The sequence below is a fragment of the Phocoena phocoena genome, chromosome 15 (assembly GCF_963924675.1).
Source record: "Phocoena phocoena chromosome 15, mPhoPho1.1, whole genome shotgun sequence".
Taxonomy (NCBI): Eukaryota; Metazoa; Chordata; class Mammalia; order Artiodactyla; family Phocoenidae; genus Phocoena; species Phocoena phocoena.
Genome location: NC_089233.1, coordinates 74,174,951 through 74,200,170, shown reverse-complemented (window position 1 = coordinate 74,200,170; position 25,220 = coordinate 74,174,951). Strand labels below are relative to the sequence as shown.

At 43.9% G+C, this 25,220-nt stretch overlaps 1 protein-coding gene across 11 annotated transcripts in view; it reads left to right on the top strand.

Moving 5' to 3' along the window:
* ZMYND8 (zinc finger MYND-type containing 8) overlaps positions 1-25,220 on the top strand; it is a 126,307-nt gene that overhangs the window by 40,931 nt on the left and 60,156 nt on the right. For 6 of the 11 annotated variants that reach the window (XM_065892458.1, XM_065892456.1, XM_065892457.1 and 3 more), the window contains exons 4-10: positions 6,669-6,812; positions 10,302-10,415; positions 12,727-12,819; positions 13,937-14,024; positions 17,030-17,085; positions 19,909-19,986; positions 21,057-21,172. In XM_065892458.1, the coding sequence (XP_065748530.1) occupies positions 6,669-6,812; positions 10,302-10,415; positions 12,727-12,819; positions 13,937-14,024; positions 17,030-17,085; positions 19,909-19,986; positions 21,057-21,172 (689 nt within the window). Of the gene's footprint in view, positions 1-6,593; positions 6,813-10,301; positions 10,416-12,726; positions 12,820-13,936; positions 14,025-17,029; positions 17,086-19,908; positions 19,987-21,056; positions 21,173-25,220 lie in introns of all 11 variants that reach the window. The other 5 variants (XM_065892451.1, XM_065892455.1, XM_065892450.1 and 2 more) reach the window with 2 other exon arrangements.

Sequence of the window (25,220 nt, the reverse complement as noted above, 5' to 3'; positions counted from 1 at the left end):
TATGCCGGGTTTTACCAACATAATTTCTGTTAGTCACCAACGTTTGAAGATCATGAGATTTCAAATAACAACTTGTATTTCTGAGTTCCTATAAAAACTCAGAAAAATCCAGCAATAGCAGGAGCTGAGTAGAGCCTGCTCTATAGACACGGGGCCTGTGTGCTCGTTTTCCGCACTCCCCACCCCTCCCTTATGTGGCATACCCTGCCAGCTTTGCTCATGCCTTCTGCCTCTGGTCTTAGGCGTTCAGGTTCTTTTGATTTTTGGTATACATCAAGAGTCTCCACCCTCTTCTTGTTTTTCTTTATTCTGAGGTTGTTCTAGTGTTCTAAAAAGAAAGCCATTTTAGCATAATAATCCCCCCGCCCCGCCCTGTATTTTTCCATTTTTGGTAGAGACGTTTTATTATGAAGTGGAGATACAGGTTTTTTTTTTTTTTTTTTTAAACTCACATCACTGTTATTGGTCAAATCAGTCATACAATCAACTGGGTCATTCCATCATCGGATGACTTGAATAATTTTTTTTTTTAATACAGCAGGTTCTTAATAGTCATGCATTTTATACACATCAGTGTATACATGTCAATCCCAATCGCCCAATTCATCACCCCCCCACCCCCACCCCCCGCCGCTTTCCCCCCCTCGGTGACCATGTTTGTTCTCTACATCTGTGTCTCTTGTTTCTGCCTTGCAAACTGGTTCATCTGTACCATTTTTCTAGGTTCCACATATATGCGTTAATATACAATATTTGTTTTTCTCCTTCCGACTTCACTCTGTATGACAGTCTCTAGATCCATCCACGTCTCTACAAATGACCCAATTTCGTTCCTTTTTATGGCTGAGTAATATTCCATTGAATATATGTACCACACCTTCTTTATCCATTCGTCTGTTGATGGGCATTTAGGTTGCTTCCATGACCTGGCTATTATAAATAGTGCTGCCATGAACATTGGGCTGCATGTGTCTTTTTGAATTATGGTTTTCTCTGGGTATATGCCCAGTAGTGGGATTGCTGGATCATATGGTAATCCTATTTTTAGAGCTTTAAGGAACCTCCATACTGTTCTCTATAGTGGCTGTATCAATTTACATTCCCATCAACAGTGCAAGAGGGTTCCCTTTTCTCCACACCCTCTCCAGCATTTGTTGTTTGTAGATTTTCTGGTGATGCCCATTCTAACTGGTGTGAGGTGATACCTTATTGTAGTTTTGATTTGCATTTCTCTAATAATTAGTGATGCTGAGCAGCTTTTCATGTGCTTCTTGGCCATCTGTATATCTTCTTTGGAGAAATGTCTATTTAGGTCTTCCCATTTTTGGATTATGTTGTTTGTTTTTTTAATATTGAGCTGCATGAGCTGTTTCTATATTTTGGAGATGAATCCTTTGTCCATTGACTTAAGGTTTCACCCATTTTTCATATATTGGGAATTTATTACTTTCAGAGGAATTTTAAGAAGAGGTTTAGAGCGCACTTTATTTTTAGGGGAAAGAATATTCTGAGGTTTGTAATTAATTTTTAAAAAAATTATTCATTTATTTTTGTCCGTGTTGGGTCTTCGTTGTTACACGTGGGCTTTCTCTAGTTGCAGCGTGCGGGGGCTACTCTAAGCTGCGGTGTGCGGGTGTCTCATTGCGGTGGCTTCTCTTGTTGGTCTAGGCACGCGGGCTTCAGTAGTTGTGGCATGTGGGCTCAGTAGTTGTGGCGCAAAGGCTTAGTTGCTCCGCGGCATATGGGATCTTCCCGGACCAGGGCTCGAACCCATGTCCCCTGCATTGGCAGGCGGATTCTTTTTTTTTTTTTTTTTTTGTGGTACGCGGGCCTCTCACTGTTGTGGCCTCTCCCATCGCTCACAGGCCTAGCTGCTCCGCGGCATGTGGGATCTTCCCAGACTGGGGCACGAACCCGTGTCCCCTGCATCGGCAGGCGGACTCTCAACCACTGCGCCACCAGGGAAGTCCTGTAATTAATTTTTTACAGCCTTTTTGTCTAGTGACTTTACCTCTTAGGAAAGGTTTGAAAACATATAGGTGCTTTTTTCTTGGGACTGCCGGTGGGGACATCCCAAAGCCTGGAAGGCTGCTTCTGGCATTGTGAGCAGGAGGATCAGGTTGCTAAGTGTCCTATGGTAGATGCGGCAAGAAATACCTTGTCCCAAGTGGTATTGGCCCTTTACTGTAAAATACCAATCTAATCTGTAGTTCTTGGGACATTTTGAGTTTGAGTCCTTTTGGGAGGTTCCCCTTCCCCTCCCCTCCCCTCCCCTCCCTCCTTCCATCCCTCTTTTCTTTACTTCTTTTCTTTTCTTTCTCATTAAAGGATTGAACAATAATCTGCTAACAGATTTGTGCAAAATGGCCTTAGGTGTACCTTTGATGGAATATGGCACAGAAATCACAGGGCCCCTCTTGTCTCCTCTGAGTACAGGGGTATACATATTACAAAGAGGTGGGCTGGGACTTATTTTGCTGGGCCCATGCATTGTCTTAAAAACTGGGACATTTCACAGAAGTTCCTTGTTGGGTGGGGGCAGTGTATTAACAGCTGAGACAGGTCAGGGGACAGACAGCAGGATTGCCCGCTTTTTCCCGAGGCCAGGCAGCCCCTGGTGTGTGTGTCTGCCTGGCGGCCTTGATCACTGGAGCTGAGAGCCCTGAAGACGGGCATGTGCTCTGCCCCTCCCGCCGTCTCGCCAGCACTGGGGCTGTCAGCCTCATCCTCACGCTCCAGGGCTAAGCAATCTGTCTTTATTTTGCAGTCCTTGTGCTTTTATCAAATGCAGGAGAATACAAGCCAGAACTAGGACTGTTCTCATTCATCTGTGTTCCCTATGTGGCCCCAGAAGGAACTTGAGTCTCTGGTCCTCTCCCCCCAGCCCCTGGCCCCCTAGACATGTACCCTGTGCTCACACACAGCCCCAGAACCCATCCTCTGGTTTTCGCAGACCAGGTGCGGCCCAGAGCCTGTTTCTGTAAATAAAGTTTACCTGAACAAAGCCACGTCCACTCAGTGACAGCTCGTCTGCAGTCGGTTCTGCTTTCCTTTGACAAGCGTTGAGTCATTGCAGTAGAGACCACACGACCTGCAAAGCTTCAACTGTTTACTTACTATCTTTATAGAAGCCTTTTTTAGAGAAAGTTTGCTGGCTCCTGGTGTAGACTGCGGTGTTCCAGAAGTGAATGAACAAGCCTGTCTATTTCTTGTTAAGCCGGCCTGTGGAAGAAGCAGGGAATGTGAACGTGTGTGCTCACAGCCGGCAGTTAATCTCATAGCAACACGGGTTGTAGCCTGCTTGCCTTACTAGCAGGCTGGGAACGCACCTTGTGCATGTGAGGGAGAAAAATCATAAACTCATTCTACCTGAAATGATTTGCCTTGCCTTTTTTAAATGTTCCGTATTTGTTATCAGATTATTTCTACGGAGCAGGAAACACAAGCAGCAGATAAGGCAGGTGTCTGATTGACAAGGCTATCACCAGGCAGCTAGTTCTCAGCCAACAGCTGCTGTTTCGGGAAAGGATGAAACTCCTGAAAAGAGTAGGGGGCAACCTGGCCCTCCCTCCTCATGGTCCTCCCAGGAACGCCTACCTCTGGCCAGGTGAGGGTAGGGTCAGGGACAGGAGGCGGGGGAAGCTTCTCAAGTGCAATATCCCAGCTTCTATTAGATGCAAAGGGCTTAGGTTGCCAGCTAGGGAGCTGAGCTGTCATATTCGATTCTTCTAGTTTCATTTAGGTCTTAATGACTCTTCCTATCCTATTATTAACTTACTGAAAGGAAGTTGGGCCCTGAAATACAGCTTACAGCTATCTTGCAAAAGCCACAAAGCATCCTGGAAGACCCCACTCAGGTTAGAAATAGTTCTGCTTGCTTGATATGTACAGTTTATCTTTCAGTGGGCGTTCCTCCCCCTCCCCCTACCCCCCCACCCCGCAACATTCTCCCCCATAGAAACTCAAACAACCATTTTCCTAGGCAGATAGCACATCCTCTACATGGATGGCTGTCAACTGAGGGCAGTTTTGACCCCGCCCAGGGACGCTGGGCAATGTCTGGAGACATTTTTGGTTGTCATAATTTTGTGCATGGTGGATAGGGGGGCTGCTACCGGCATCTAGCCAAGGATGATGCTACACATCCTACAGTGCACAGGACAGCTCCCTGCAACAAAGAATCTTCTGGCCCAAGATGTCATATGAATTGAGAACTCCTTACTCTAGATGCTGTTATCTTTTTATGTCCCCTCTATTATGTTTTTAGCTGTCTTCTGAATTTTCAGATTTGTATTTTCCTCTCCAGCTTTTTGCATTAAGCAGAAGTTATTATTATTTTTAGAAAAGTTTTATCGGAGGGTAGTTGATTTACAATGTTGTGTTAGTTTCAGGTGTACAGCAAAGTGGATCAGTTCTGCATATACATATATCCACTCTTTTTTAGATTCTTTTCCCATACAGGCCATTACGGAGTATTGGGTAGAGTTCCCTGTGCTGTACTGTAGGTCCTTATTAGTTATCTATTTTATATATAGTAGTGTGTATATGTCAATCCCAATCTCCCAATTTATCCCCCTCCCCCCCTTACCCCCTGGTAACTGTAAGTTTGTTTAAGCAGAAGTTATTTTGGATAACTTCTGAATGTTCTGTGAGGGTTCACTTAATCATCAGAATCTCTTCTGCATCCAGCATCATCTTTTGTGGGGCACAGGGATGAGAGAAAGTGCTCGGAGACCTGAGTGGGAGTCCTTGCTCTGGGCTTCGGGGTCAGATAAGTCTTTTTAACCTAATTTTCTCATCTGTCTAGTAAGACTAAGTGGTGTCTCCCCTGAGTACCTCTCTTGGTGGTGGTGAGGACAAAATGAAGATGGTGTGTGTGACAGTATGTTGAAAAACGTAACGTGGAAGGAATAGCGTAACGATGATGTTAGTTCTCTGGAAACCAAGGAGAGCGCTCTATTTTAAATGTTGAACTGAAACAGGGCAATAACCAAGCTCAAGAATTGGGCAACTGCCCTTATAAGTCATAGCTGTTTTCTTAGTAGAAATGAGAGTCGGGAGGCTTAGAAGGATTGGTTCACAAAGAACTGCTAAAGAAGCGTCTGTGAGGCTCTTTATCAAGGAAGGTGGAAGTAGCAGGCATTTTGAGAACATCAAAACTTCATAATAAAAACCAGGAGCGAGACGGGTGCCTGCAATCTTGGTCACTCTTCCTTGTTATCCTGGGGGTCCTAGTCAGTAAAATAAGGAAAGCAGAAAAGTGATGTAAAAATATTAGACACGGACAGACAAAACTAATGTTACTTAGAGATGGTAAGATTTTTAATCAATACACTACCAGAACTGTTTATATATGAGGTCAGTATTAAAAATCTGTATACCAGCGCTTCTATATGCCAACGGTAACTATTTAGAAACTGTAATTGGAAAAGGTCCTATTCACAGCAGCAACAAGAATTATGCAGCCCCTAACCAATATATGAGATCTTTATGGAGGAAACTGTAATGTCTTACTGAAAGACAGGAAAAAGCTTGTCATACAAGGAGGTTTATTCAGAGGTAGGCCCTGTGGTTGTGGCTGAGCTGTTGCCCATGGGATCAAGGCTGAAGTGGGTTGAGTAGCTTTCTCAAGGTCACACAGCCAGTCACCAGGTCATTTTGACACTTACCACCAGACTTTCTCATACTTCCTAAACAGGATTTCTTATTGGTTTCCAGTAGGCATTTTCCTAACGAGTTTCTTCCGAGCGGTTGTGTGAGTTCGGCGAGTGGCTCTGCTGGATTCTGTAGTACATCGCTAGCGGACCATTTCTCTTGCTGTTTTGGCCATGAATTGGCCACCCCCCTCTCTCATCTTTCTGCCATTCTTCGTTCGTTCTCAGTAGGAGATATGGCTTCTCTGCAAACACCAGGACTTACCATGCTGGAGAATCATGGTTTTAGGAGAGCCTCTTGTTGGCTATTAAGTACTTTATGCATTGGGGGTAGACTTAAAAAAAAATGAACGATCATTTTTGGTGACTCATTTCCAATGGATCTATTCGACGAAGGCCTGTTGTTGAAAGACTCCCGGGGAAAACTGCCATACTTTTCTTGGCTTTGTACATTTAGACTTCCATTCGTTGGACTTTTAACCGTACTAGCAATGTTTGTAATGGCGGCGCTGTGTTAAATGCATACATTATACGATCCCAGCCACAATACAGTGATGTTAGTTATTATCATCCCCATTTTACAGATGAGAAAATTGAAGCTGAGGGGTTTAGAGACTTGCCCTGGGTCATGCAGCTGGTAGAGCTAAATTTGAACCCAGGCGTGCCTGGGTTGTAACCATTGTACTATCCTGCTAGGGCTGCCTGTTAACTCTTAGACACCAGCTTTTCAATCCATGGCCTCTTAAAATACAAGAAAGAAAAATAAATCTTAATATCTAACGACCTGCAAGCTCAAGTAGAGTCACCCAGGATAGCTTTTTAATGAATGTGTGAAATGCTCTAATTTTCTTCTGTTGTTATTGATGTATTTGTTCAAATTCCTTTTGAGAATGCACATTTGTTTTGAAACCAAACCTGTCTTTCTTGCCTACATTTCAGTCAGAACTAAGACATGGTCCGTTTTACTATATGAAGCAGCCACTCACCACAGACCCTGTTGATGTTGTACCGCAGGATGGACGAAATGATTTCTACTGCTGGGTTTGTCACCGGGAAGGCCAAGTCCTTTGCTGTGAGCTCTGTCCCCGGGTTTATCACGCTAAGTGTCTGAGACTGACATCGGAACCAGAGGGGGACTGGTTTTGTCCTGAATGTGAGGTTAGTTCCTGCTGAATGAATGCATTGTCTGCCTCGTTTCTTCTTTCTTTTCTTCCTTTTATTTCAAAATTTTCAAATAATCCAAACACAAAGAAAAGAGAAGTTTCTTGCCTTCCATCTGCTCTATCCTGGTCGCCCCCTTTTTTGGACCAACATAGGCAACGGCCTTAGCACTGCAGCTCTTGGAAAGACAATTGCACTGATTTTTTTTTTTTTTGGTCTCACTGCGTGGCTTGTGGGATCTTAGTTCCCCTAGCAGGGATCGAACCCGCGCCCCTGGCAATGGGAGTGTGGAGTCTTAACCGCTGGACTGCCAGGAAGGTCCCCTGCACTGAATATTGATTTTGATTCTTCATGGGTCTTCGGATCACTTTGAGATCTTCAACCTTCTCTGATTCTCCTGTAATGAACATTCCAGAAGTTATAAACTTCTGACAAGTTTGTATGTTTTGAAGAGATCCCACGCTATTTTCTTCCTTCTTGGATGTTGTCTCCTGCTGCATCATTGAATCATCGGCAGTAGCTAAGCTGGGAAGACCAGTGTTGGTTGTATGTCCCACGTGGTTGCCATCTGATGCTCTTATTCACGCGACAGCTGTTTCTCCCGTGCCTGTTAGGTACTAGGGGTTCAACAGTGAACAAAAAGAGGCCTGAATCCCATTCTTTTCAGGAGAAAAGGACAAAAACCACAATAAAGTTGTATACCGTGTGTTAGAAGAAGAATGTTCTAGAGAAAATGAATTGAAAGTGAGGAATAGGGAGTGAGGGGGGTACAGAGTGTTTCCATTTTAAATGACGAAGTCCAGGAAGTCCTCTTAAGATTTAGGAAAGACTTGAAGAAGGGAAGGAGTGAGCCGTGGGGCAATGGCGGGATGGCCTTCCAGGCTGAGGGGGCTGCAGGTACAGAACCCAAGGGAGAAGCACACGGGTATAGTGAAGGGAACGTGCATATTTCATTTGTAGCAAAGCCTAAACGCTCTTCATGAAAACAGTTACCATGGTTTCCACTTCTCTGAGGTGTTTTCTAGTCTCAGTAACTTCCAACTATGATGCTTTTTCAAAATGCTGAAAATAAGAATGTCATCTAGAAAACAAAAACAAAAACAAATTAAAAACAAAAACAGAGCTTCCCTGGTGGCGCAGTGGTTAAGGATCTGCCTGCCGATGCAGGGGACGCGCATTCGAGCCCTGGTGCGGGAAGACCCCACGTGCCGTGGAGCAGCTGAGCCCGTGCGCCACAACTACTGAGCCTGCGCTCTAGAGCCCGCGAGCCTGAGCCTGCGTGCCACAACTACTGAGACCGCACGCCTAGAGTCCGTGCTCCTCAACAAGAAAAGCAACTGCAGTGAGAAGCCCGCGCACCACAACGAAGAGTAGCCCCCACTAACCGCAACTAGAGGAAGCCCCTGCGCGGCAACGAAGACCCAATGCAGCCATAAATAAATAAATAGATTTATTAAAAAAAAACCCAAATAATGTCATCTACAAAATCCTTTAATATGGAATGTCACCTGGATTCAAAGGTATATTGGCATTAGGTCTCAAACACGAGGACGCTTTCTGTGTAGGAATTGGAAAGCTCTCCCAGCTGTTGATAGTGGGGAAAAAAGCAAGCTTTAGGACAGTGTCAGTAGTACTGCTTTTGGGTAGTGGATGGAGCAAAAATCTGTGGAAAGAAAGTAGAGGCCAGGTCAGTATGATGATGACATTTTTAATGGTGTTCTGCCTCTAAAATTGCAAAAGATGGTCACTGGTTTTCTTTGTGTTCCTGTAGACGGAGAGATTGCTCAGCAGTGCCCTCCTGTTCAGAACCTGAACTCATCCTGCATTTAATGTGGGAACTGGAACCTTCATTTATTTTCTTTTGTCTTGACCCTCCCTTCCCAATTGTTTAATAATTTTGCAGAGAAGATAGTGGCTCAGGTAGGATGCTTTTGCTGTAAATAATAGATCTTGATGAAAGGCAGCTGAAACCAGAGAGATTTATTATCGTGTGTAGAAAGAACCCAGAGGCAGGGCCAGGCCAGCGTTTGTTCAGAGCCAGACTCTTTGCATTTCATTGTCGAGGCAGTGTGTCCCTCATGGCCGTAAGGTGGCTGCTGGGGGTTTTATCACGCGTGACTAGATAACAGTCCCTGAGTGGAGTGTCTCTTCTCAGTCCTGTTTTTATCAAGCAGAAGACTTTGCCCATCAGCCTCCAGCTGACACGCCCTTGAGCTCATTGGTCAGGATTGGACCACCAGTCCCCATGCAGAAAAGGCTCAAAAATGTTAGTTTGGTACTTTCAGTCTGTATCGTGGGAACCGGCCACTGCCAACCAGGAGGACGTGGCCAGGGCTGGGGGAGAAGAGGTGAATGACAGTTGAGCGGGCGACCCAAGTATTGAGTGTGGATAGTTACCTGGAAATGAACTGGAATTCAGACAGACAGGTGTTCTATGTCTAAAATTTAGAGTCCTGAATTTCTTCTAGTGGTGAATTGGTGCGGTGGTCAACTGGGAAGACTAGCTTTTTCGGCTCTGGTAGCTAAGCAATGAGATCCGTGCGTCACAGACTGATTTCAGCTTATGAGCGCCTCTTGTGTTGCCCTTTTTCTCGACAACCAACCAGACACGCCTGGAAGTTCCTTTTGGAGGATCTGGAGATCTGAAGAATGGAAATGAAATCCAGATTAATTGGAGAAAACGTTTCTCAGCTCTCCCTACACAGATGGTTCAAGAGTGTTTCCTGATAGCATCTGAATTTACCATTTTTGTTGTTCCTGCTACCTGAGGATTCCGAAGCTCTTAGATCAAGTATCAGATTTACATAGCAGAATCTGGTATCAGACATGTCTTTGATGGGAATTTCTCTTACAAAGTGACATTTATTTCCTACAGAGATAGACAGCTAGACTGCTCCGTGGGTAATTTGCCAGAAGGTCCTGAGTGGGTTCATCACATCAGTGGTGACGGAGAATGAAGTCATTTTTATTATTACTTCACTACCATCCCTTGGATTCTTTCTGCAGGAAAGATTGTCACTTTCCAACCGTGATGTCATTGAATTAATTCCTTGTCAGTTTCCTGAAAGTTAGCCCAGAACCTTAAGAGGATCAAGGAAAGTGGCTGATTCACTGTGTGAAGAGATTAACCCTGAAACCATCAGTGGCCTTTCATGTCCTATTCTTGAAACCCAAGGTTATAGCAGTGACCGATTTTTCAGGTCCTTGCCTACCCCACCCTTTTTTTCAGATTATATTGTCTACATGAGCTAAAAACGGTTCTTAGTTAACCGATGGATCGGTGTGCTTCTTAATTTTTATTCACTGATCCAGCACCCATGTCAAGTAGATTGGAGTGCTCGTCAAGCGAAACAACTGGTCTCATGTAGATGGGAATTATTTTTTGCGTGTGAACTTACTGGAAAATTAGGAGGAAAGGGAAATGAGTACATGGGATCGTAATTTTTTTTTTTTCTAACTGGATATTTGTGTGATTTTGATTTGTAGAAGATTACAGTAGCAGAATGCATCGAGACTCAGAGTAAAGCCATGACAATGCTCACCATTGAACAGTTATCCTACCTGCTCAAGTTTGCCATTCAGAAAATGAAACAGCCAGGGGTAAGATGACACTTCCTCTTGTTATAAGTGTGAATGAGAATAGTGACCTTTGTTCTGTTAACATTTTTGTTCCTTGTAGTTGCCTGAGCTTTTCAGACACCTGTGCTTATTACTCTTTGGGTCTTGTGTGCCCAGATTCAGATACCTGTAAATTAAATTTGACAACGCCATTAAGTTAATTCTCAAAAGTGAGCACTTTGTGAGACCAAGGAGTTTAATCAGGAAATGACATATATTAGAAAGCTGGTGGGGATTTAAAATTCTGAGTGGTTGAGAAGTGAAACCTCAGACTGCATCGGGTAAGGGGGAGTCAGTAGAATTCCATTTCAGTGAGAGAGCTGAGTACAACCCAGTTTGTTTGTAATCAAGGCCTAATGGTGGAACCTTCAGGTAAAAGTCCACCAGTGAGATTTCTGTAAAGGGTGAGAATTTTGAAACGGGATTTGATGTACAGCCATTGCCCTTTAAGGGAAATCTGTCTGCGAAAGCAGGCCTGCCGCGTTCAGCTGGCAAGCGGTGTACTTCTCCGTGGTTTCCCTCCCAGAAGTCCCAGTCATATCATAGCTGTGATGGTGGTTTTGTAGTTTTTTGTGACAGGTTTCAGAAAGACGGCAGTAAAATACCTTGTTTTTAAAGATAATACGTTACGGGCTTCCCTGGTGGCGCAGTGGTTGAGAGTCCGCCTGCCGATGCGGGGGACACGGGTTCGTGCCCTGGTCCGGGAAGATCCCACATGCCGCGGAGCGGCTGGGCCCGTGAGCCATGGCCACTGAGCCTGTGGGTCTGGAGCCTGTGCTCCGCAACGGAAGAGGCCACAACAGTGAGAGGCCCGCATACCGCCAAAAAACAAAACAAAACAAAACAAAATGTTATGACGAGATAATCAACATGTTATGACATTTTTCCTGTGGAAACTTGGGTTCTTGGGTAGGGTTCTTTTCTGTTTACACAAAGGCACCATATGGGCTACTGGTGACCCTTTGTGAAACTCTTCAGAGTTTGCTTTCTAAGTCAAATAAATGTATGAAATGTAGATTCTGAGTGCTTTTAGTAGCCATTGTGGTTTAATTTCTTTAAAAAAGGTAGAAGCTTTAGTTTTGAGATTATATTCTGAAATTTGATATCATGATGAAAAAAATTCAGAGCATGCCAGTTGGGGGTTGCTAAATTGAGAACCTGTCTCTTTCACAAAATCTCTGTCAATGGAAGCAAAAGTATATAGCCTAAGTTTTGCAAAAAAACAAACTTTGACAAGGAGAATTGATTCATGTAGATTTGTCAACACTGTGGAATTAATTATAAACCAAAAAGAAAAATCAAAGAAGGTGTGAATTTCTTATGTAAATTGTTTGTTACAAAATCGGAACAGAAAGTTGCTGATTTTTGTGGAAGCATCCTTTTAACTTAAAATGGCCAAACTGATTCTGGATGAGAGAGAGCTTGGATGACTGCAAATGGTAATCCGTTCAGATGCCTTGCTTGAGCATAATTTGGTGTTTAATGAAATCTTTTAGATTTTTTTTTTTATTGATAAGCAAATAGTACCCATCAACAAACCAGGCCTTGCATTTTGAACTGATTCTTATTACCCCATAAGAAAGTGGATCAAGATACAAAACCTTTACGCAGTCCCTGTTTTGTTTCTGTTTTTTTTTTTTTTTTTTTTTTTTTTTGCTGTGACATGTGGCCTGTGGGATCTTAGTTCCCTGACCAGGGATCGAACACGTGCCCACTGCATTGGAAGCGCAGAGTCTTAACCACTGGACCGCCAGGGAAGTCCCCACACAGTCCTTGTTTTGTTTTGTTTTTTTACAGTCCCTGTTTTGAAAGTAATTTGGCCCCTCAAAGGAGGAGCAAAACCTCACTAAAATTTCCGCCCATGTGTAAGATATCTGTTGGCACTTTAGGGGAACTTTATTTGGTGTGTCATCTCTAGGTGTAGCCAGATTTCACCCCCAGTCAGTTTTGATTATGGGCATTTTCAGTGTATAGATAAGCCGCCTTCAGAATTCAGGTCTCAAGTAATGATAGCGTGTTCTTGTCCGTCTTAATTGAAGAGGCCTGGACCTGTTACTGAAAACAAAACAAATGACAAAACTGGAGCACAGCTGGGCCCATGATTATGGATAACGGGGCAGAATTTGAAGGTGAACCAGTTTGGAGCTTCTCAAGGGCCTATTTTGTAGAAAGTTTTAGAACTGTATTTTCTGGAAAGTTGTCTCTGTTTTAAAGTACATTGCTGGTATTAATGCTTGGTCTTCCATAGCAGTGATGGGTTTGTGTCTGTGTATGTGCATGTTTTCTTTTATAGACAGATGCATTCCAGAAGCCCGTTCCGTTGGAACAGCATCCCGACTATGCGGAATACATCTTCCATCCCATGGACCTTTGTACATTGGAAAAGGTTGGCTTCCATCAAAAAGCCAATTGTCAAGATGATTAAAGATCCTCCCTCACTTCCCGTGCCCCATCTCGAGTTAGATGGTTCTGTGCCATTTTTATTTGGATGGAAGAATTCTCATTCCCCTAACTTCTGTAACATTTTCCCAAGGATTGCAAGGGGTGTTGAAACCCACTGCTTAGCTCCAAATAGTATTATACTTCTGCTGGTGATTCTAGCTTTTTATATGAGAAAGTCACAGCTTCTAAGAATTAGTGATTTGGTTGATTTGAGCCTTACCCTTCTCTTTCTTTTGGAGGTGCTAATAAGAGCAGCAGGATGGAAGAAGAGAAAATTAAGTGTCTGGGAGACCTTCGTGTTAGCAGTGAATAAGTGGCTTCTTAGATCTTGACTTATTTCACTGATAAGAGTATTTCTTTAATGCCTGAAAGTGTTTTTAAAGGTTCAAACTAAAATTCCATGCTGAAAAATTACACATGTAACATTTTAGGTTGTGTATGTCATCCTGGTGCTGATTTTCAAATTGCCGGCACCAAAATATGGTTAAAGAAAAGCGTGGGTGAGGAGAAAACATTACTTTATATTGTATGCATTGATGATCCCCAAAACAGTAAATCCAGCCTGCTTTGGAAAATTGCACACACCCTTACGGTATTAAACAAAAGAAGGAATTCCAAAAGGACAAGGTTGGAATCCTGGCTTCCTAAATTATTAGCTTTGGAACTTTGATTAGTACCTTTAACATTACCATACCTCAGTTTCCCTGTCTGTAAAATGGGGATAGTGACTGCTTCCTTGAGTTTTCAATTATGAGGCTTATGTGAGGCTGTACAATTAATAATAAATGGGTAAATATGTAAAATATCCTGGTTTGGCGGAAGAAGCTGCTTGATAAATGGCAGTGCTCTAAGATGAGAAAATTCAAGTTAGTGTGGTGAATTCAGGGAATGCATTTTTATAGAGCTATAGATCTCAACTATAATAGCATCTTGGGAAATGAGTAGAAGCATTAATTAATTTGGCAAATGACTGCGAAGAAAATTATGTGGGGACGCAGGTGTTACTGGTTGTGGCTTATAGAGACTCACTGGTGATTATTTTCTGTGGCTTTTCTTCCCAGAACGCTAAGAAGAAAATGTATGGCTGCACAGAAGCCTTCCTGGCTGATGCAAAATGGATTTTGCACAACTGCATCATTTATAATGGGGGTGAGTGGATTAGATGACTCTTACGAGTGAGAGTATGCTGTGTGTGTTGCCCGTTCTCCTGCCCTTCATAAAAAATCAGGCTCTTTTTTCATGTATCAGGGCCAATAGCTGAGAATACTGGGGTATAGATTGCTGACGTGTGTGAACAGGGGGCAGTGACTACATGCATTTTAAGGTATGAGCTGATGTCCACAGTGGCTTGTGACTATATGATGCTTTTACCTGTCCTTTAAAAAAAAACCTTATTTTAATGGAGGAATGATTACATAAAATAAAGAGCACAGATTTTACAGGTACATTCCATGAATTTGACAAGTGTGTAACCAGCTCTGTAACTACAACCCCAAATAAGATCTTAGAACATTTCTGTCACCCCATTATATTCCCAGTTGCCCCTCCAGTAAATCCACCCTCCTGAAAAGGAACTATTCTGTTTTCTGTAACTAGAGATTAGTTTTACATGTTCTAGAATTTCATACCAGTGGAGTCAGAGTGCCCTCTTTTATGCCTGGCTACGATGACACAGTGTAATATTTTGGGGATTCATTCATGTTGTGTCTATCAGTGGTTTGTTTCTTTTTATCGCTGAGTGGTATCAATATATATATGTAGTTTTTATAAATTATTTTATTTATTTATTTTTGGCTGCGCTATGTCTGTTGCGCACGGGCTTTCTCTAGTTGTGGCACGCGGGGGCTACTCTTCGTTGCGGTGCGCGGGCTTCTCATCGCGGCGGCTTCTCTGGTTGTGGAGCACGGACTCTAGGCGCGTGGCCTTCAGTAGTTGTGGCTCGCGGTCTCTAGAGCGCAGGCTCAGTAGTTGTGGCGCACGGGCTTAGTTGCTCCGCGGCATGTGGGATCTTCCCGGACCAGGGCTCAAACCCGTGTCTCCTGCATTGGCAGGCGGATTCTTAACCACTGCGCCACCAGGGAAGTCCGGTAACAATATTGTAACAACATACAATTTATTCATCCATTCCCTTTGTTGATGTTGATGGATATTTGGATTGTTTTCAGTTTTTGGCTGTTATGAATAAAGCCACTGTGAACATTCTTATACAAGTCTTTGTATGGACACATGCTTTCATTTCTCTTGGATAAATACCCAAGACTGGTATTGCTAGATCATTGAGTAGGTTTATATTTAAATTTATAAGACATTTAACCAAACTGTTTTGCAAATTGGTTGTATTATTTTACATTCCTTCTAGCAGAGTATATGAGAATCTTTGTTGCTCCACATCATTGTCAACATTTGGTATTATCTGTTTTTAATTTTGCCTATTCTTGAAGGCATGAAATATTATGTCGTGGTGGTTTTGCCTGTCTCTAATGACTAATGGTATGAGTATCTTTTCATGTGCTTATTAGTCATTTGTATATCATTTGTTGGTGAAACATCTATGCAGATCTTTTGCTCATTTCAAAAATTGGGTTGTTTGTTCTTTATTATTGAGTTTTAGGAGTTCTTTATATTCTGGTTAAAGTTTTGTCAGTTGCATTTTTGTGGGTTAAGCCTTCTGGACAGAATGGAGGAGAGCTCCCATTAAAATCTCCTCGATGGGCACCTTTCCCATTGTCCTACCCTCTCCCATAATCCTCTCTGTCTACCTTCTGGCCAGGTAGATCTTTCAGGGTCCTGCCCTGTTATCTTCTTCCTGTCCCCTGCTGGAACACTCTTCCCCTCTTTGCTTTGATGAGTTTTCCTTATCCTTCAGTCTCAGCCTCTCAGTCCTCTGAGGAGCCTTCCTTCATGACCCAAACCATACTATGTACTCTTGTTAAGGGCTCTCACAGTACCTGTACTTCCCGGTGGCAGTATTTTATCACACTTTCTGGATGGTGCTTTTTTTTCATTTGAGTTGCTCACCAGGATGTAAGCCCTTTAAGGGCAGATGCCAAACTTGTTTCCTGTATACCCTTGGGCCTAGCGTAGACTGTTGTTAGCTGATGTTTGAGCAAAGATATGTGAATGGATGGCTATCTGCTTAAAGTACATGTTTTGCATTATTAACTCAGTAGCAGGGTTGGGGTGCAGGGAGGAGAGAAAGAGAGGTATCCTAGACATTGAGAATTTGTGTAAAGGTTATAAACTCAAATATATAGAAAGGGCAGTAAGATCGTATAAACAAGTGAACGAGCTCAGGCAGCAGAAAAATAACATAAGCCAGGGTGACCACTAGCCATGGGGAGAGCGAGTGACTGCGGAGAACAGGGAACTCCTGCCTGGTCTGGAGGGGTATCTCCCCTGGACACTCTAGTGGTTTATTGGATACAGAGTTCTTAGCTCTTCTGAGTTTTCAAGACAGGCCAGAAATCTAGGTATTTGTGTGTGTGCGTATGAAATCTTTTTGCCACCAAATTTACAATTTCTAAAAATTGTCATAAGGTTCTAAGAAAACACGGCTTTTTGGCCATCTTGTTCTCTGGTTTCGTGTAAAGGTTCAGGGTTAAGAGTTAGACCTGGGGCCATATCCTCAACTCGTTAGCTAAATGGTCTCATATAAGTGATGACTCCTGAGCCTCGGTTTACTCTTTGGTGAAATGAGAACATTCATGCCTGCTTCCTAATAAGGCTTTTTGAAGAGTTAACAAGAAAATGTATTTCAGAGCACCAGGAACAGTAGAGTTACTCAATTAAATGTCTTCTTTCTCCTGTACTATTCTTGGGTTGGCGTCTGGGACAATGGGCAGAAGAAGGCTCCTTTTCACTAATTTGAGCCTTGAGAATATAAAAGCATCTTTCAAATATTAATTCATGAGCTGTCGGAAACCAACACAACTTGTTATGTTTCAGAGAAGATGACATCTAAGCACCAAAGATTGGTTCATGGGAAAAGTCACCTAATCTGAACTGATGTTAGAAGCCAGAAATGTATGGTTTTTAACCTTTAAAAGGTTAATCCTGGAAGAAAGCAAGTTAAAATGTTGTAAGTGGAGGTATAATCCCAAGGCTGGGTATTTCTGTGTTTCCATTTGAATTAATCTATTTTCTTATTCCCTCAGGAAATCACAAATTGACGCAAATAGCGAAAGTAGTCATCAAAATCTGTGAGCATGAGGTATGTGTTTCCTGCTGTCCCCTTTTAAGTGTACCTAGAATGAAGGCGTGGGGTGATTGAAGTTTCCGTTTGCGGAATCTCCCAGCGGGTAGCTCTGGTAATTTTGGAATTTGCTGAGGTACAGATAGCGCCCCTCTCTTCAAGGGAAGTAAAAGCAACAGATATGCCATAATATGTTATAAATCAACACCCTAGTCTTAGATCTAAGAGAGATGGGAGTTTTCAGCCTTGAGTCGTGGTCCAGCACTGCACATCCTGAGTTTTCAGGGTCAAATAGAGTTTATGATTGCTTTGCCCCACAATCTGTGGCATCCCCTCAGGTCCCTTTCAGTCTTCTTGCAGAAGGTATTTGGGTTTTGACATTATTTGCAGGAAAGGTCCTGAGTTTCTCTGAGAGTGGCCCAGGTGTCCTGGAAAAATACCCTCTAGTTCTGATGGTGTGGATGAAATGAAGCTCCTGGGCTGGGTGCCCTGAGGCTCTAGCGGTTGCAGGACAGGCTGATGGCAGAAATGGTACAGGGGAGCCTTTCTTTGTTAGATCCCTGTTGTGAGCACAAAAAACTGAGATGTAATGGCCTTCAGCCTGTCTGCAGCATCATCTATCCATCCGTTCATTTGTAAAGAAAACATTTGGATATCTTAGGATATGTCCATGTCTATATATTTGTATAGAGAGAGTTTTATAATGTACATTTTTCACTCTGTTTTCCTAGGTAATGAAACATGGAGGAAGAATAGAATTTATCATGGCTGTTCTCATGATTTATTTCCTTAGTATAATTGTTAGAAATGCAACTACTAGGTCTGAGGCTATCAACATGGCTTTGGGTAGATATCTCTTGATTGTTTTCTGGAAATGCTACAGCGTTCCTTATACAGTGAACTGGTATGAACAAATGTAGTGTTTTTTCTGTGTCGTTGGCAATGCTGGAAGTTCCAATTTGAAAACTGTTTGTATATATGTTTTTGCCCCAGTGTGATCAGCAAAAAACAGTGGCATCTCACTGTGATTGTGATTTTGATTTCTTTGATGCAAGTGGTGATGGACTGTTTTCTGATATGCTTGTTGGCGACTTGGAGTTGTCTCTGGGCGAGTTGTTCAGTTGTTTCCCCCTTGAGGATTCGTTTCCCTTGATGTAGGTGCTGAAGCCTAGACTTTTAACTGGTGGGTGGTCATAATGTAGAATTTATTGAACCCAGATGCTCTTTGTCTGGCAATTCTGAACCTACCTGTTGGCAACGCAGTGCTGCTTTGTGGGCTCCAATGCCAGGGCTGTCCTGGACTTGATGTTGCCGCTTTGTTCTACCCAGTACCTTTGGAATAGCCCAGAAGGAGAGTGGGTAGAAGGAAGAAATATGGTCCACCGTTCACTCATTCATTCATTTACTCATTTATTCATTGCCCTCAATTGGTCAGTCCATTATAATTAGTAATTACTATAAAATTATGAATTAATAATCATTAGTTGAGCACCTGCTATGTGTCTGGCACCTTGTCACTTGAAGTGCTTTACATTTATCTCATGTAATTTTTATAATAATTCTGTTTGGTAGGTACTGCTTTCATCCCCATTCTATGAGGTGAGGAAATGGACGCTCAGACAGTATAAGCAACTTTTCCTAAAGTTCTAGAACTAGGATATAGTGGAGTCTGAATTTAGATCCAAGAAGTGAGCTTCCAGGGCCCTTAGTTCTAAGTCATGACGATTCTCTGGGGGGAATGCACTTTCTCAGGAGAGAGGACGGTCAGTTACAGAATTTTCAGTTATCCGTGGAAATAAAATAGAGTAAACGTGGTATTAATTAATTGCTGTGGATGGTGTGATTAGAGATATATAGAATTGAGCATGGGAAGCAGAGGCCAGAGTCGAGGGAAGGGATTGGGGAGCTCAGACAGGTGGACTGAGGCCAGACCATGCATGGCCTTGAAGGAACTGACCAGGTGCTTATTTATTTATCTAAATTTATTTATTTATTTATTTTTGACTGCGTTGGGTCTTCGTTGCTGCGCGTGGGCTTTCTCTAGTTGTGGCGAGCGGGGGCTACTCTTCCTTGCGGCGCGTGGGCTTCTCATTGCTGTGGCTTCCCTTGTTGCGGAGCACGGGCTCTAGGCGTGCGGGCTTCGGTAGTTGTGGCACTCAGGCTCAGTTGTTGTGGCTTGTGGGCTCTAGAGTGCAGGCTCAGCAGTTGTGGTACACGGGCTTAGTTGCTCCATGGCATGTGGGATCCTCTTGGACCAGGGCTCGAACCCACGTCCCCTGCATCGGCAGGCGGATTTGCAACCACTGCGCCACCAGGGAAGCCCTGACCAGTTGTTTAGATTTCATTGTTAGTTTCTCAACCTTGGCACTACTGACATTTGAGTCCAGAGACATCTTTGTTGCAGGAGCTGTCCTTGTACCATCATAGACTCCAGTCTCAACGGTCCACCCCCAGTTGTGATGACCGATGACTGAAAATACCTTCAGTTATGCCAAGTGTCCCTGGAAGGGTTAAACTGTCCCAGTAGAGAACCACTGGTCTCAGGAGAGGGACCAGATGGGACCTGTGTTTGTAGAAGGTGGCTCTGGCTGCTCTGTCTGTGTGGGGAATGGACCAAGCTTAGGAAGCTGGGAGACATGGTCCAGCGAGAGAGGATGGCGGCTGGGGCTAGGTGGGAGAGTCGGGGCTGGTGAGAAATAGTTGGACTGATGTCCAGGGTGTTCCCCACTGTGGGACTTAGGTTAGCTAATCTTACCTGCCAATATCATCATGCATTTCTTGAGGGCCTGCAGATATAAGACCCCTGGGAATGACACATTCTAACACAGTTTTGCTTTACAGATGAATGAAATCGAAGTTTGTCCAGAGTGTTATCTAGCTGCTTGCCAAAAACGAGATAACTGGTTTTGTGAGCCTTGTGTAAGTTGGATTTCCTTTCCTTTCTTTGTTTTCTGAACTCTATGCCTTGGGTGACCCAGGACAGCTTTCTCCAGGTGGCTTATTGGATGAAACTTTGGATAAAGTTTTAAAATAATTTTCTTACTGAAAAGTACGTTATGGCAGAATGGGAGTAATCCAGGTGGGATAAACCTCTTTGGCTGAAAGGTCATGTGCCAGAGGTAGCGTCACAATTTGCTGGGTTTATTAGCCCTCGAAAACAGCAGGATGCAGAGTGCAAAGAAGCTCATCAGAGAGCAGAGACGTGCCACAGTCGTGCAGATGGTGAGCCGAGTCGTGTTAAATGAGTGTGTTACTTACAAATCATGTTGGGTCTATTTTAAGAGGTTTGGAAATCCCTCCCAGGGTTAACTCCATGGTCTCTCCAAACCGTGGTTCTTGAGGGTGGGATTGGGGTGGGGAGAGAAAGTCACCCCAGTTGTCCCCGTGGATCTGTATTTTCCAAACTGCTGTTCTGTAGAGAAGTGTGTCGTTGCGGTGAGCTGGGAGGATGGGGGTGCGGGGGGAGGGTATTGGGCCGCAAGATTGGGCAAGCAGAGTTGAGAATGCAAACATAGTTTGTCTTTTCCTGCATTTCGAGATGGACATCTGAATCGTCAAGGCCCTGAGTAGCTCTCGGTAAAGAATAAAGTTAGCTAATGCCGTCCCTTATTATATGCTGGACGTAAGGTGCCTTTAACCCTCCAGCTTAAGAGAGGGTGTAGGTATAACTGTCCCTGTGTTGCCCAGAAAGGTACAGTCTCTTGTTCGCTCCCACCCGGGCAAGGGCGGCACAGCCAGAGTTGAAGCCTCGTTTTGGTCAGTGCTCGCTTCTTTTTGGGTTTCCCCATTTAACCCCATTCCCAGCCTTGCCCGGGGAATGGCCACACGTGTAGTGACTGCCACTTGGGGAGACCCTGCTGGAAGTTGTTTGCTTTCATTCTGTGGCCTGTATCAATTCTGCCTTAGCTTCACCTCACCCACCGAGCTTTTATGTGTGCCTCTTGCCGTCGAATACATACAAACTCTGGCTTTTGTTTTTCTTTTCCTAGAGCAATCCACATCCTTTGGTTTGGGCAAAACTGAAGGGGTTTCCATTCTGGCCTGCGAAAGCTCTGAGGGATAAAGATGGGCAGGTTGATGCCCGTTTCTTTGGACAACACGACAGGTGGGAGTTAAACACAGGCTTCAAACGAGTAGCTGTGACTGAACCTTTGATCCTGTCAGTGAATACAAGAAGGGGCGGTGGGTACGGCTATTATTTTATTGTCTTGATACCAGCCAGTGATGTACTTTAAAAATCCTGTCCTGGGCTGTGGTAACGAGCCTGATCACGTACAGGCTTCAGTGTTCTCAGGTGTGTTGGAAAAGAACCTTGCTTTCGTGGTTTTGTGGACGCAGCCAGCGTCGGCATAGGTTCCACGGCTCTTTTAAGTGCTGCTGTTCTTTTCTGGGTTTTTCCGCAGTAAATTAAATCACCGCACAAATTGCTTTTCAAAATAATGCTTTCAGGGATCAGAAGCATTTCCCCAGATTGCCGGTAAAATGAATCTCCCGTCGTTGTGCTGGGTCGTCCCTTTTCTGTGGAGCTAAAATGGGAAATTATAAGGGCTTGCTGTTTTGACAGGTGTGAGTTCTCCCTGCCAGCCTTCCTGCCCTCCCCTCTCCCTCTCTCAGCGACGTGAATTATTCCAGCTAATAGCACTTCTCTGTGGAGTGCAGCCCCCTGCGTGCTTCAGAACAACAGGTAGACAGAGAGGAGCGGTGGGTAATTTCTTGGTTCTCTTTTAGCAAGAGTTACATTGTGAGTAAATGAGGCAAAAACCCTCCCGAAACCTTACCAAGCAGTCTGAGAAAGCACGCGTGTGTGTGTAGGGGAGAATATTTAACAGACATAGTTTGAAAATTATACCCACCCACAGAATGTACAGAAAACACACTTCCTCATTTTAAACAACACCAGAATTTGAAATATTGCTCTTTGTTAAATTTTGCTTGTCATCTTGCCAAAAAAAAGAAAAGAATATCGAAGTAATCTGAAATCATTTACCAGGAATCCCGGCAATCCATTGATAGGAGACAAAATGGAAATCAGCTGAGATGGTTCTAGGTTTGATAGGAAGTATTATACTTTGATTTTGACCATTTTGGGGGAAGTTTTTCTAAAATTCCTTTATTCATTCATTCAAAGAAGCATGTCTTTGGTGCCTGCCGTGTGCCACGCTGAGTACTAGATGCTGGGATACAGGAGCGAGCAGGCAGACACTGCCCGTCGCAAGTGGGGAAGGCAGATGACACACAAGTGGGGAATAGACAGTATGATCTCAGGTCAGGAGGTAGTGGCGGGACCGGGTGAAGATCTGGGTAGAGGGGCCAGAGAGAGCAGGGAGTCAGGTAGGGAAAGGGCAGGCCAAGGCTGAGTTAATTGCTCAGGGAAGTCCAGGAACACAGTGTGGTTTGAACAGGATAAGGGAGGAGAAGGTGGGTAAGAGGTGGGATCAGAGGGCTGGGCTGGGTCTGGGTCACCAGGGTGGCTTTGGTCAGAAGTCTGGCTTTTATTTGAAGAGCAAGAGATACAGAAGGTTGTACATCTTCCTGCGTCTTCATTAGAGCACGGCAAGTGTTAATGAACCATCTTGATGATTCGGGATTATTCTATAGTGTAACTCAGTGTGGATAATACTTAGGATATCCATGGCGGGGGGCAAGCATTGCTGTCCCCCAAGCACCAGATATTCCCAGAGCCTTAAGAGTCGTGGATTCTGCTCCAGCTGTGCTCACTCTGCATGGACCTCTTAATCCTGCCTGCCTGACAGCCACTGAAGGTGGCTTAGGGGCCATGAGCTTCACCGGCCCTGTTTCCAGAGGCTGTTTCCCTTGAACTTGCAGGTGTAGGTTGGTTCTGGGTGGGAGCTGTCCTGGAAGCCGGTCCCCCTACATCTGTAAAATAGACAGCTGCCCAAGTCTGATGCCCCACGAGATTTCCTTAACCCTCCCTCCGTGGTGTCTCCTGTCCCCTTGGAGGGGACCTGTCGGGCTCATTTTGGGTGCAGGGTGCACATTGGGGGAGTCGTTAAGGGTATCCCGGTGGTGGAGGGACAGTAGGTAGGAGTTGTAGGGAAGTTTCAGTTGGCCTTGGGCAGGGAGTCCCTGACAGCTGTAGTGGAAGCCACTTCTAAAAGGATGGACGTCCCTTCCTCCCCAGGATGTTTTTAAAGCAGAATGGGGCAGGCTTGTCGACAGCCTGCTCTGGGTCCGACCCAGAAACAGGACACGGACTCAGGGGAGGCTGCAAGGGTTGTGATGTGCTGTCCCTTCTCGGGGAGCTCGCTTCGAGGTTGCAGAGCCAAAACATATGCCTGGACCAGGGGTGAGCAAAATAAGGCAGGGCAGCAGAATAAGAAATAGCACAGACCACTGCATGTTCATTGTCATGTGTTTTTTTGGCCGCTCTGTGTGGCTTATGGGATCTTAGTTCCCCAGCCGGGGATTGAACCTGGGCCCTTGGCAGTGAAAGCCGGGAGTCCTAACCCGTGGATCGCCAGCGAATTCCCCCATTGTCAAGTTAATAAATGTTAGAGAGAGAGAGCCCCTGGAGGCTTTTCCACAAATCAAGGCATGTTCTGAAGAGTCTCATCGTGGGCTTTTTGTCCTTTAAAAGATTTTGCCTTTTTTTTTTTCCAGTTTTATTTCACAGACACTATTATATACAAATGTAGAAAATATTTTATCAAATGCCTGCAGAGCTTAAAAAAATAGCTTTTTTTTTTTTTACTGTGTTAAAATGCTGAGTTTATTTCACATGTATATTTTTGTCTTCTCACCATCTCCATTTGTCTGACCACTACTACTACTATGTTCTATCATAACATTCCATACATACTTAAAACCAAGCAAAGGGTGGAGTTCCATCTTTAAAAACTAAACAGGCATTTTGGACAACACATTCTTGGCAGTGGAACCTGGACAACATTTATTGGACACGGTAGGGAAAGTTCTCACTCTGCGTTGTAAAAAGGACAGCCAGATATCAACTGTTACAGAAATGAACTAAGACAGAAAAGTTTAACGAACGGTTTAAACTATTTTCTTAAAGAGACTTCCTCCACTGCCAGAGATCTTGAATAGCCTCCTGGTCGGTCATCGGAAACAGTTATTCACATAATTGATGAATTTGGCTTCCACTTTGGGAAGGGAACCACCTTTTTCTATACTTGCTTGCATTTTTGCGTTAATGTCTTCTACAGAGCTAGGTCCTTTTCGGTGTTTTAGGAGGTTTTTTTTTTTCTGTTTTTTGAAGGATTCTTGACCTTTTGATTTTGGTGTTGATGGTTTTGAGGCTTTTCCATCCTGGTTTGATTTTTGTGCATTTTTGACTGGAGTATCCGTACAGGTTTCTTTACTGGAGCTTTTTCTTCAGCTTCCTCATCATCAAAGTCGTCACCATCATCATTTTCATCATCGTCATCATCAGCAAGTTTTATTCTTTCTGTGGAACCTTTGCTACCACTTCCAGGGGCAGTTTTAAAAGAGAAAAGAAAGTGCTTTATGTCTGAGTGCAGGAGAATGAGATTTGGGGGGTAATTCTCTTTTCAGAGGTGTAGTCTAGGATGCAGACTGTTTTCTTACTCGCTACCAGCCCAGAGCCAAAGGGGATTTATTACTGTTTTAATGGATTAAAATGACTAAGCTATCGAGCCTTTTAATGTCGTCGCTAAGTTTCGTGTTCACGTGTGGTCCTTGTGACAGAACGTGCCTGTTGAGTGGATCGTTAACTAACCACTCAAACCAAGTCATTTGAAAAAAAAGGAATATGTATTTAAGAATCTTGGAAAATCCACTAGGCTAATTTGGTTTGCATTAAGGAAAAAAAAAACAATTCTGGAAACAACCTAAATGACCATCGAGAGAGATGAATGGATAGAGAAAATGTGGTCTGTACGTACAGTGGAATAATGTTCAGCCTTAAGAAGTATGTGGCCTCGTGGCTGAACCTGGAGGACTTCAGGCTAAGTGGGGTAATACGCCAGTCCCAGAAACACAGATACCACACGACTCCATTTGTACGAGCTATCTAAAATAGTCAGATTCATACAATCAAAGAGTGGAATGGTGGTTGCCAGGGGCTGGGGGCAGGGAGAAATGGGGAGTACGAATCAACAGGTGTAGAGTTTCAGCTAAACAAAATGAATAAGCTCTAGAGAGCTGCTGTACCA